The sequence below is a fragment of the Cavia porcellus genome, unplaced genomic scaffold (genome assembly GCF_034190915.1).
Source record: "Cavia porcellus strain 051 isolate PalLab524CR breed Dunkin Hartley unplaced genomic scaffold, mCavPor4.1 scaffold_19, whole genome shotgun sequence".
Taxonomy (NCBI): domain Eukaryota; kingdom Metazoa; phylum Chordata; class Mammalia; order Rodentia; family Caviidae; genus Cavia; species Cavia porcellus.
Window position 1 is genome coordinate 4,615,700 of NW_026947502.1, and position 13,390 is coordinate 4,629,089.

Below are 13,390 nucleotides of genomic sequence, written 5' to 3' on the forward strand. Positions count from 1 at the left end.
CCCTTACCACTGAACTCTAGTAACCCACAAGCAACATGTTTGCTTCACTTTCCATGAGTTGATGCTGTGCTGGCTTACCAGCCTTACTTGCAGAGAGAAATGCTGCCACTAGGAGACAAAGCAATGATTCTCACTGAACTGGAAGTTAAGATGAGTACCCAGCTACTGTGAGCTCCTTATGTCTCTTGCTCAACAAATGGGAGTTGTAGGACAGTATTGGCTGCGGTTATTGAGCCTGACTACAAAGGGAAAATTGGACTATTCCACAATAGGCAAAGTAGAAGAGTAAGTCTAGAGAACAAGAGAACCTTTAGGGTGTCTCTTAGTGTTACCATGCTGTGTGATGGAGATCAGATGGGAAATTAGAACAGTCCAATCCAGGCAGCATTACAGTGACCCAGATCCTTCCAAACTGAAGCTTTGAATCAACACACCAGGTAAAGAATTATGACTGGCTGAGTGCTTGCTGAATGCAGATGGCATACGGAGTGGGTAGTGCAGCACAGGTAGTTAAGAATACTGATCGAGAACATGTGCTGAGGACTTTAATTTTCATGACTGTTTTGTCCCTATTTTGTTAAGAATACATTTGGGTGCATGTAGATGGGCAAGCACTGCTCAACAGTAGGACTGTGTTGTGAGAAATGAGTGCAAGGCAGTTTCGTACAATGTGAGCATCAGCCTGGACTTGCACTCGCTGGGATGGCTGCATCATCAGGAGGCAATAGAACCTTGGGGGACCACTGTCCTATAGGCAGTCTGCTGTCCTATAGGCAGTTCGATGTCCTATAGGCAGTCTGCCACTGATTGAAAAGTAATGTAGTGTTACAGGACCTCATTGTTAACTTTACAAGTTCTGTGCATATCAGAAGAAAAATAAACATCACCCAAGGACTTTATCTTCTCATCTGGGGAAGGGATTAGTGAGTTTTCTGTGGTAAGCAGGACAGTTACATCATGTTAAGCAAAACTGTTACTTTGTGTTTATTGGAGAATTGACTGGCTAAGAAGGAATGTTTGGGGTCAGGAATTTAGTTCAGTGGTTCAAGCACTTGCCTAGTAAGTGCAAAGGTAATGAGTTTGATCCCTAGTACCAAAAGAAGAAGATGATAATGATGATAAAAATATGTTTGGGTGCGAAATTGAAGAGATCATCTTGGAGTAGTCACCTTTAGGTGTCATCTTGGCTGAACCAAGGAACCCCTAGAAACCTGGTAAAGTGTTACTTCTGAGTATGTCTGTGAAGGTATTATCCTCCCAGATGGTGGACTCCATCCATTTGACTGGGGAGCTGGATTAAACAAAAGAAAGAAACAGAAATACTGTCTTCCTCTTGCCCTTGAACATCAGAACTCTAGGTCCTTTGGCCTTAGGACTCCAGGACTTAGACCAGTGGCCCCCTGGATTCTCAGGTCTTCAGCCCCAGAGTGAAAATCACATGAGTGCCTTCTCTGATTTTGAAGACGTGGCCAGAGCCAGGATCTGCAGTGCCTTACCTACCATAACTGCATGCACAACTGGCCCTAAGAAATCTCTCATATGTCTTTGTGTTTCTGTCTCTTTAGATTTGTAACATGGGTGACCAATGCATGAGTTAATGTGTCATATGAATAGGATGACTGGGGTTAATATTTAAGAGCTAGAGAACCAAACACTCACTTGTTTACATGCTTGTTTTAGCCCTATTAAATTTGGTTCAGGGCCAGGGATTTAGCTCAGTAGTATAAGCGCCTACCTTGCAAGCACATGGTCATGAGTTTAATCCCTGGTATTTAAAAAAAAAAAAAAATTTGTTCCAAAGAATAAAAATGTGAAATCTAATCTCCCTCCAGCATTTTTGAGATAAAAGAATATGTAAAGAGAACTGGAGATGACTGACTTGCATAAAGTCATAAAAGTAGTAACACAGGTAGAACTTGACCCAACAGTGTCACATAGCTAGGGTTGTAGAAAATAGTACTGGTATACTGTATCTGGTTTTTCTTTCTCATTGTATGATACTCTATATTTTATAAGCTATAATTTGAATTCTCAGAGCCTCAAGTTCAGAGGAAAAATTAAAGGGATTTTCTTGCCAATTATGGAGCCATGTTAACTACATATATTAACTTTTTTAATCCTTACAGTAGTTCCTTATGATAGCTCGTATTATCATGTTACCAACTGAAGCTCACAAAATCTAAGCTAATTTGTTTATGTTGCCCTGTTAAAAGTTACAGTACTAAGATTTGAACGTAGATATACCTGACTTGGAAACCTATGCTTTTTAACTACTGTGCTCAAAACTAAAGCATAATAGTTGTCCTAAAAGAAAGAATTGCTTATCTTTCTGATAACCATGCAGGCTGACAGACCAGGAATAATATTTATGTCAAAAATCGGTCTTACCTAAAATGTGGTAGCCCTTTAAAGAGTCTTTTCATGGGGCTGGAGATTTAGCTCAGTGGCATAAGCACCTGCCTTGTAAGCAGGCAGTCGTGAGTTCGATCCCCAATACCGGAAAAAAGAAAAAAAAAAAGAGTCATTTCATGTATTTGTGAAAGCAAATTCAAGTTTTATATAATATAATTTGATTCGGATCAAAGCAGATATTGGCATGTTACTTTTCTCTCTCTCTTTTTTTTTTTTTTTTTTGTGGTTTTTGTGAGACAGGGTCTCGCTATGCAGTTCAGGCTGGCCTTGAGTTCACTTTGTAGCCCAGGATGGTCTTGAACTTGTAACGATTCCCTTGCCTTAGCTTCCCGAGTGCTGAGGTTATAAGAGTGTGCCACCACGCCTGGCCTGCATGTTCTTTAAAGTGTAAGCATAGTTCCCCACAGAAGAGCCCGGACAAGCACAGCAGCTGCCTATAGTGGTGCATTACAGTATTTTTCTTTAGCCACAAAGGCCATTTACAACCATTTCAAAATTATTTTTTTATTTTATCATTTTAAATTTCAGTTTTGTGCTAATGTTTAATAATGAATATATGTTGTAGGGCTTTTAACTAAATACTGTAAAATTTTATAAAATAGTAAGTAAGTAAATATTATGTGTGTGAGGTATTTTCACAGGGACCCCCACTCACTTATCCATCAAATAGAAAGTATGGTTTTCACCGATGGCATAAAACCTGCTCTCTAGGAGATGTCCCACCTGTGACTGGTTGCAAGAAAAACATCCAGAGTAGTCTAAGCCTGGAGATTGCTTCACACTGCTTTAATCCTCCCCGTGTGCAACTGAACATGAAGCTCAGGCAGGCACAAGCAGCACTGCCTTCCAGCACTTGCCTGTTATGATCTCATGTTAGTAACTTGGTTATTTTTGTTAACTTATTATTTATATTTAGATACAAGAAAGGTGGCTACAGGATAACCTTACTTTAAGAAAAAGAAATGAGGAACTAAAAGAAGTTGAAGAAGAAAGAAAACAGCATCTGAAGGAAATGGGTCAAATGCAGGTTTTGCAGATGAAAAAGTATGTTTTTAAGAAAAGTCCTTGTTTTCAGTGAATATCTTTATTGTAATGTGAAAACATCAAATGCCTGCTTTATGAGTAGGCCACAGGGTAGTATCCCATGAGACTTACAGGAAGATGGACAGATACGCAAATATATTTCATGGTTTTAAAAATGGAATTGGTGAAGAAATGACATTAAATTGATCACCCTGAGTGTAGGGCAGGAATTATTTGATATTACAAATTTTTGTCTTTTGGGACATGGTCTTGCTATGTAGTTCAGGGTAGCCTTGAACTATAGTGATGCTCCTGCCTCAGCCCCGTGAGTCCTGGGTTTACAGGCTTGTCCCACTTGTCCAGCTTTTACTCAGTATTAAGTATGCCAGGTCTGCTGAATAGCAGTGCTGATCACAAAGCACACATAGCTATGAAGGTGTCCTGCATCAGAGCTCACACACTGGCCAGTGTTGCTGGTAGAGTGATTGCCAGGGCAGTTTGCTGGTGGAAAGCACTCTAGATGTCCCGGTTATGATTTTGTACTCACCACAGCTTTTTTTCTTTTTCTTTGTGGGGAAGTAAAGATTACCATTCCTTCATCTGGTTTTATTGGTATGTGCTGTAGTTCCTACCTTCCTAGTACAGCAGAAAAAGTTTTGTTCTAGTCTTTCTTAGTTGCCTTAGGAATTCTGTGAGAAGTTGGTTGATGCTAAGTCTCTCAGCTAGAATTAAAAGTTATACTAGCCAGATACTTAGATATTGAACCACTTCAGCTGGTTCAGTCCAGATCGTATTCATTCAACCCTTCCTTCTCAATTTTTTCTTAGTCTTCTTAAATTTGTGCAGAAATCTGGGTCAGAGAACACCTAGGATTTTCTTAAAGATACAGTAAAAGTAAAGTTTTAATTTAATGTGTAAAACCCACAAAAATGATTAATCTGTGTTATTGTAATAATGGTTTAGCTTTTTAAAATTTCTTCCATATAGAAAGGAAAATTAGGGGCTGGGGATTTAGCTCAGCGGCATAAGTGCCTGCCTTGCAAGCAGGCAGTCGTTCGATCCCCAGTACCGGTAAAAAGGAAAAAGACCAAAAAAAAAAAAAAAAGAAAAGATAGGAAATTAGATATGGTAAGTAGAAGAGTATGTCATCTGCAGCCTTTTCATTTTTTTTTTTTTTTTAATGCATTTGGACATGAAACCTAGTAAAATCAGAGGCAGTTAGGGTGAAAGCAAGAACTGTGACTCCAACATCTCATTAGCTCCCAAGTCTCTAGTCGTTAATTTCAGTGTTAGACCTGTCTCCAAGAAGTTGGAGAAGCAAAGCTTTCAGAAAAAACTGTGAAATGAAATAATTTATTTTTGTTACTAAAGACTAGACCACAGATTTTAAAAATGTATTTTGTAATTAGTATTTAAAAATGGTTTAAAAAAATGGTTTGTACGTTCATTCAATGGATCTGTTTTTTTTTTTAAACGTTCCTTCAACAATGTCTAAGACATAAGAGGATGCTTAATATAAATGATTTGTAAAACATACAGTCTGCAGAAATTGAGAGAATTTTCTTTAGTACCAAAGCCTTAAAAGCAAGGAAAGACTCACCTTATTATTGCTAGGGAGAATGACTCCTGTCTAAAGAGAGCTGTGACATTTCCACCTTGGGTTGATAAAAGCTAAACAGCGATCCTCATTTGTCATTTTCCCCCTTTACAGTGAACATCAAAAGTTAAAAATGAACATAGATGATATAAAGAGAAACCGCGATTTGGCATTGGGGCGACAGAAAGGGTATGAGGAAGAAATTATTCGTTTTAAGAAAGAACTCCGAGAACCTCAATTTCGGGATGCTGAAGAGAAACATAGAGAAATGATGATTGTTATGAGAACAACAGAGCTTGCGAACAAGGATCTGGACCTCTATTATAAGACCCTTGACCAGTAAGTGTCAGGCTGGGGCTTACTACTCACTGCAGTGAATATTGGCTGCATATTTTAGTCATATTTTTTCTATTTTTAAATGCTGTAGTTCATATATAGCATAGAGTGGAGATATATATGCATGTATACATAAAGATATATTTACTTAAGGTATAGAGTTACAAAGCATGTTAAGGAATACGCATGATTCCACCTTCTCCTAATTAACCCAAAAACTCTACTGTTGTCACTAACCGGAATCCATTTAGATTTTCCTCACTTACCTTAATCTTCAGTTATCTTTGCCTCCTGTAACTATGACGAAGACTCTTGTTTACTTTTTTACAAAATGATGTATTATACTTCTGTTGGTTCTCCAGCCTTTGGCAGGGAGTTCCAGCTTTTTAAAAATGATGTTGTGAGTACTCATCTAGGATTTGCTTTTTTTGTTCTATTTTTATTTACATTGTTTGTAGCTATAGTTAATTCATTTGCTCTGCTATATTGAATTCTGTAAGAGCACATGACTAGTATCCATTCTTTAGTAGTTAGACATTCGGGTTTTTTCCTAGTCTTAGTAATGCAAACCTTGCCTCCAAGAACATTTCGTGTCCTATCTTTTGACGCAGAGGTATCATAAATTTATAAATATGGCAGTGGGTCACACAGTGTGTTTAGTTTCATGAAATGTTAGATTAACTTTCATTACTAGAGTTTTCATTGATGGATCCTTTCATTTTGGTTTGTACATTTGTTATTTGCCAGTTTAAGGGTTTAAAGTGATAACTGTGGTATTCATTGTTAATTTCTTACCTTTTTAAATTTTTAGTGATAGAATCTTTTAAATTTATTTTTCATTAGTATGTCTTAATTTTCATATTAGTAGGGTAATAGTGATGTGTATTGATCAAATACAATTACTGTTTTTCAGCCCAAGCCCTATATCCTTCGTGATGTGTAGTAATCACTATCCTCCTTTCAGTCAACATTTCTTTAGCTTTCACATATGAAAGAGAGCATATAGAGCCTACCTTTCTATATCTGGCTTATTTCACTTAACATAGAATCCTCTAGTTTCAAGCGTTTTGCTTGTAAATTGCAGGGTTTTATTCCTCTTGTTTTTTTAAATGATAATATAATATATATATCATTCTACCATTAAAATTTTAAATTATATATATATATATATATATATGTATGTATATATAAATCATACTTTCTTTACCCATTGATGGGCACTTGGGCTGATTCCATATCTCATCCCTGGTATACAGTACCACTGTAAACATGGGCATGTAGCTATCTCTTCGATGTGCTGATTTCATTTCCTTTAGCTAATGTATCCAGAAGTGGAATAGCTGGATCATCTGATACATCTATTTTTAGTTTTTTGAGGAACCTCCAAACTGTTCTCCATAGTGGCTGTACTTATTTACATTCCCACCAACAAACATGTATGAGTTAGTGTGTGTTTGTTTGTTTCTATATGTATCTTTGCCAGCGTTGGTCTTTTTTTGTGGTTTTGGTTTTTTTCATAGTAGCCATTCTAACTGGGGCCTAATGGTATTCTGTCACAGTTTTGATTTTACATTTCTCTGATAGCTAATGTTATTGAGTGAGCATTTATATATATATTTTATATATATTATATATAATATATATATGCATGCTGGTCATTAGTATTTCTTCTTTGAAGAAGCATCTGTTCAGATCACTTTTCCATTTAAAAATTGGATTTGTATGTATGTGTCTTTCGTTTCTGCTATCATTGTTTTGGTGGTGATGGGATTGAGGTTTGAATCCAGAGTCTTGAAGATATTAGGCATATGCTCTGCCATTTAGCTACGGCCCCCGTCTGGATTACTTGGGGGGTTTTGTTGAGTTTTTCGAGTTCCTTATATATTCTAGGTATTAACAGTCCTGTCAGATGAATACTTGACAAATATTTTCTGCCATCCTATAGGTGCCTCTTCATTCTGTTGATTATTTTCCTTGTTGTGAGGAACGTTTTTAATTTGATACAGTCCTATTTGTCAATTTTTGCTTTTTTCCCTATGCTTTTAGGGTTTTATTCAGAAAAATCACTGCATATATCAATGTCTTGAAGTGTTTCCTCCACATTTAGTAGTTTCAGACTTTCAAGTCTCATATTTCAGTCTTTGATCTATTTTTTAGTTCATTTTTGAAGTGGGTGAGAGATAGGGGTCATGTTTTGTCTGCATATGAAAATCCAGTTTCCCCAGCACCCATTCATTGAAGGGCTGTCTTTTCTTGGATGTATGTTTTCGGTGCATTTATCAAGAGTTAGGCAGCTGGGGATTTAGCTCAGTGGTATAAGCGCCTGCTTGGCAAGCGTGAGGTCCTGAGTTCGATCCCCGGTACCAAAAAAAAAAAGTTAGGGAGTTGTGGGTGCATGAGTTTATTACTGGAATTTCTATTCTGTTCCATGGTCAGTCTGGTTTTCTGCCAATACTATGTTGTTTTAGTTACTATGACTATGTAGTATGTCTTGAAGTCAAGTATTGTGATTTCTTCAGCTTTTCCTTTTTGTTCAGATCTCTGGCTATTTATGGTTTTTGTAACTTTTATATGAACTTCAAAATTTTCTAGTTCTAGTGAAGAATGTCATTGGTATTTTGATGGGAACTGCATTGAATCTGTACATCACTTTGGGTAGTAGGGACATTTTAACAGTGTTAGTTCTTCTAGGTGGGGATGTGGCTCAGTGGCATGCGTCTGCCTGGCAAGTACAAGGTTCTGAGTTCAATTCCTGACACACACAGACACACACACTATATAGATACAGACATTAAACATAAACAGTTTGTCTAAATTTTTGGTGTGTCCTACACAGTTTATTTCATTTGTGTTTCATAATTTTCATTGTAGTGCTCTTTCATGGCCTTGATTCCATGGTTTCACTTCCTGTGCCGAGTTTATTTTACTTAACATAATATCCTTCAGTTCCATCCATTTTGCTGCAAGTTCTTTTTTATGATTAAAAATAGGGGCTGGGGATTTAGCTCAGTGGCATAAGTGCCTGCCTGGCAAGTGTGAGATTGTGAGTTCAATCCCTGGTACCAAAAAAAACAAAAGAAAAAAAAAAAAATAGCTGGGGATTTAGATCAGTGGCCTAAGTGCCTAGAGGTCATGAGTTCGATCCCCAGTACCACCAAAAAAAAAAAGATTAAAAATAGATGTACCACATTATTCATAGGTTGTTTTTTCATTTGTTTTTGTTGTAGCTTTTGTGAATTGGATTGCTTTCATAATTTTTTTAAGTAAATTTATTACTGGTATATAGAGAAGTGGATTTTGGGGTTTTTTTTTTTTGTACCTGGGATCAAACTCACGACTGCACGCTTGCATGGCAGATGCTTATGCCACTGAGCTAAATCCCCAGCCCCAAGAAATAGATGATTTTTATACAATGATTTTATATTCTTCTACTTTACAGAATTTATTAGTTGTATTAATCTTTTGGTGGAAATGCTAGGTTATCCAAATACAGAATCATATCATTGCAGACAGGGATAGTTTGACTGTCTCACTTTCTACTTATGTGTCTTTTACTTCTGTGCCCTGATCCTCTGGCTACAGGTTCTGTTACTGTATTTAATAAGAATGGTGAGGATGGACATCCTTTTTTTTTTTTTTTTTTTCCCCTTTTTTCCGGTACTGGGGATCAGACTCACAACCGCCTGCTTGCAAGGCAGGTGCTTTATGCCGCTGAGCTAAATCCCCAGCCCTGGACATCCTTTTCTTAATCTTAGATGCTGACCTTGTGTTTGTCATATATAGTCTTTGTGTTGAGATATGATCATTCTGTGCTCTTTGCTCCATTTTATGAAGGATGTTGAATTTTATTAAATGCTTTTGTTTTGCATCTATTGAGATGATCTTATGATTTTTATTCATTCTGTCAATGTTATGTATTACGTTTATTAATTTATATATATATTGACCTACCTTGCATCCCTGAGACAAGTTCAGTATCATGAAAAATCATCTTTCTAATTTTTTTTGGTACTGGGGATCAGACTCACAACTTTGCACTTGCCAGCAGGCACCACTGAGCTAAATCCCCAGCCTGAGAATCATCTTTTTGCTGTGCTGTTAATTTTATTTGCTAATATTTTGTTGAGTTTTTTTGCATCTGTTTTCATCAGAGTACTGGTCTTTAGTTTTGTTGTTCTTACTATGTATTTGTCTGGTTTTGGTAACAAAGTAATGTTGGCATCATAAAGTGAGTTTGGAAGGGTTTCCTTGCTGTTTCAGTTTGATGAAATAGTTCAAGAAAAATTGGCATTAGTTCTTAAAAGTTTAGTAACCTGTGTTTAGTGGCACGTGCCTGTAATCCCAGCTATTCTAGAGGCTGAAGTGGGGGATTTGAGGCTAGCCTAGGCAGCATAGTAAGATCCCATCTCTAAATAAATAGGGAAAAAGATAAATAGGACAGGTAATATCAGCAGTGGAGCAGTCTGCTTCTGAGCTTTACTTAGTTGTAGAATTGTTAATTGCTTACTCTCATTACTTCTTACTGATAGACGCTATGTCTATTTCTCCTGGGTTTTTCAATTTAACACATAGTTTTTCATAATAATCTCTAGATTCTTTGTATTTCTGTAGTGTCATTTACAATGTCTTTTTCATCTTTAATTTTATTTCTGAATCTTCTGTCTAGTTTTCTTATCTAAACATTTGTTAATTTTATTTTCTAAAGAATGAACTATTTTTTTCCATTTTTTTCCCATTGTTTTCTTCATATTTTTAACGTAGACACTCATTGCTACAAACTTCTCTCTAAGCACTGCTTTTGCTGCATTCCACAAATTTTGATGTATTGAGTTTCCATTTTCATTTGTTTTGAGAAAATTTTGAACTTCCTCTGTGACCCATAGTTTATTCAGAAGTATGCTGTTCAAGAGCTAGGGACATAGCTCAGTGATAGAATTCCTGCTTTGTATGCAGTAGAGCCCTGGGTTTTACCCTCCACACTGAAAAAAGATTTTTTTTCCAGTCTCCATTCATTTGTATAATTTCTAAAATGATTTTGTTGTTGACTTGTAGTTTTATCCCATTGTAATCTGAAAGGATACAGGATATGATTTCAGTGTTTAAAATTTGTTAAGACTTCCTTTGTGGGTTGGGCATGGTGGCCACACCTGTAATCAGAAACCCAGGTCTCTGAATTTTACAAGGTTACAGTCTCTCTTGCGGATTTCCGGAGTTCTCCCACGGTCACCTCAAAAGCCATCAGCACGTCTGTTACTTTGGTTCTGGGTGGAAGAAGGGGAGAACATGCTGTATCTGTAGTCAGCCATCTTTTTTGTAATTTTTTAATTTTATTGTTTGGCCATCTTGAAAATCTCTGATTCCCCAAGGACACTGTAGCTGATAAAGCCAAGGAGCTCCTATCTCCCCCATCCCTAGGAATTTACCTGTGACTCGTCTTCCCCGCCCCTGGGAATTTACCTGTGGCGCCAAACCTAGACCAATGGGCTACCCGTGCATCCCTGATGCCCCCTTGGGTTCCACCCCAAACCGAGGCTACTTACATACCCTCGACCCCACGTGTCTGCCAAAGAGAAAGCCGGACTCTGGAGGTTGGGTAGTGCTGGTTCTCTCTGTCCGTGTTCTCAGAATAAAGGCCTCTTTTGTTTTATACTTCTCATCTTTTGGATATAATCCTATCACTTACTATGCTTAATAATGTCTTTATGTGTTGATGATCATTTTATTTCTTAAGTTCTATATATTATAAATATCCATTCAAACATGCTATTTGATTTTAATTGATTTTTTCAGCTTTTACTGGTTTACTCTTTCTGTCCTAAGAAATGTTTTCCTATTTCTCTATTTGCTTCCAAAGATTCAAATGTTGCCTTTCACATTTAAAAACATTTAATTATTTAACTCTAAATTGAATTCTATGTATGGATAGATGTTGAGTGTGAGGTAGGAATCCAGTTTCATTGTTTCTCTTTTGAATGACCAAATTTGTGTGTTCTGTGTATCAAATTTGTCCTTTTCTTAGTGACATACAGTACCATTTCTATCAAACACAATATAAATGGCCCAGTTGAGTTTTCTGTCTTAATGGTTACTTTATCTCTGTACTCTACCTATGTTATCTTAATTACTACAACTATATAATACGCTTACCATATGGGAGAATTTTTTGTAGGTCTGACAATCTTTATCTTTCACTGAATTTGTGTCATAGTATGATTACTTAAGAATTGGATTTATTTCTGTCATCTTTTTTTACCCTTTCCTACTTTTTAATGGAATGAAGTTTTTTATTCCTCGTGTTTTCCTTTTCTTGCAGTTGCAAGTGATTTTTTATACTTTTATTTAATCTGTTGTATTTTATTTAATATTTGGGTGCTTGCTTTTCAGTTTGTTTTTTTTTTTTTTTTTTTTTTTTTTGCTTTTCAGATTTTTGCGTACTTACTTGACTTCAGATCAATGGATTAATTCTCAAGAGTTGAACTAGAGGAACACTAACAGGATCCCCTTGGAATCTGTTAGAAATGCAAATTATCCAAAAAAAAAAAAAAAAAAAACTAGCGGGGCGTGGTGGGTCACGCCTGTAATTCCAGCACTTGGGAGGCTGAGCTGGGAGGATCCTTGCGAGCTCGATTCCAGCCTGGGCTACAAAGTGAGCTCAAAGCCAGCCTGAACTGCATAGTGAGGCCCATCTCAAAAAAGACAAAAAAAAAGAAAAAAAAAATGCAAATTCTCAGCCTTCAGCCCAAACCTGTTAAGAAAGAAATTTCGAGGGTAACAAATACCTTGTGGTCTGTTCACAAGTCCGTGACTGACTGACTGATGCTTCAAGGTCTAAGTGCCATGATTTTACTCCGAATTGTTTTATGTTCTTCCTAAATAGAAACTTTTCCCCATCTGCAGTGTTTCTGCTGTCTAGTATTTTAGTTTCACTGTTTTTGTATCATTCATCCCAGTTGTTTTTTCATAGTTTCCTACTGTCTTATTTTTCTCATTGCTGAGACAAACTACCCAACACCCACAAGTTGAGGGAGGGAGAAATTTCCTCCATCATTAGCTGGCTTCAAGGCAAGGTGGCTCGGCTTTATTTTTCTTTTATATAATTCTCTAATGGCATACAAAATGCTGCTGACAGCCGGGTGTGGTGGCTCACGCCTGTAATCCCAACATTTGGGAGACTAAGGTGGAAGGATAATTGCGAGTTCGAGACCAGCTTGGGCTACACAGTGAGCTCAAGGCCAGCCTGACTGCATAGAGAGACCCTGTCTCAAAAAGACAAAAGAAGAAGAAAGAAAGAAATGCTACTGTTCTTTGTACGCAGTTTTAGTGAGAGTGTGAGGTTTTGAAGTGAGAGCATAGGCGAGACTCCCTGCCCAGTAGTCTGCTTATATACACCTTTTTTCTTTTCAGTCTCTTCACCTACCTCATTTATACACGATGGCTTCTTTTTACTTCTTTTTGGTTGTTTAGCAGTAGATGGTCTGAATCTGTTAGACTCAGCACCAAACATTTGTTCAGCTGTAAGGGATAGGTTACCCAGTCCTACTAACGAGGGCATTATAAGCTTATTCAAAGAACCACCACGCAGGCCACATGGATCTTCTGGGAGGCGCTCTCCCCAGGCTCTGTCCAGGTGGCACAGGGAACGATAGGGTTTTGCCCTGTTACGTACAGTTCCTTTCCACAACGTTGTAGACGCTGCATCTGCCTATTCCTACAGCTTCTCAGAGTCTTTTGGGCAATGACTGAGGAGATAAGCCATGCAGGAAACAATGGGGGTTTTTTTTGCTTTATTTTTTTTTTAAACAAAATGAAAAAAAAAAAACACCCTTCAAAGCAGGCTTTTATCAGTAAAAACTTACTGTGGAATAAGATAATTTAAATTGGTTGTGATGGAACAGTAAACCTGCGGGTATTAGAAAGCAGGGCAGTGGACATTGTGTAAAGGTTGATGGTGAGAGTGATGGCACACACCTGTGATTCCCAGCACTGGAGAGGCTGAGACAGGAGGATCGCTGCAAAGTTTGA

The 13,390-nt window shown here is 37.3% G+C and overlaps 2 protein-coding genes and 1 pseudogene across 5 annotated transcripts in view; 2 read left to right on the forward strand and 1 right to left on the reverse strand.

Annotated features, from left to right (window-relative positions):
• The window catches only part of Rad50 (RAD50 double strand break repair protein), a 225,834-nt gene that overhangs the window by 189,501 nt on the left and 22,943 nt on the right, over positions 1 to 13,390 (forward strand). For all 4 annotated transcript variants that reach the window (XM_063230593.1, XM_063230591.1, XM_063230592.1 and 1 more), the window contains 2 exons: positions 3,329 to 3,456; positions 5,147 to 5,371. In XM_063230593.1, coding sequence (XP_063086663.1) covers positions 3,329 to 3,456; positions 5,147 to 5,371 — 353 coding nt within the window. The remainder of the gene's footprint in view (positions 1 to 3,328; positions 3,457 to 5,146; positions 5,372 to 13,390) is intronic.
• The window catches only part of Kif3a (kinesin family member 3A), a 131,244-nt gene that overhangs the window by 14,775 nt on the left and 103,079 nt on the right, over positions 1 to 13,390 (reverse strand). The gene's annotated exons all lie outside the window — the stretch shown is intronic.
• Positions 12,951 to 13,137, forward strand: LOC111755377 (small nucleolar RNA SNORA73 family; annotated as a pseudogene).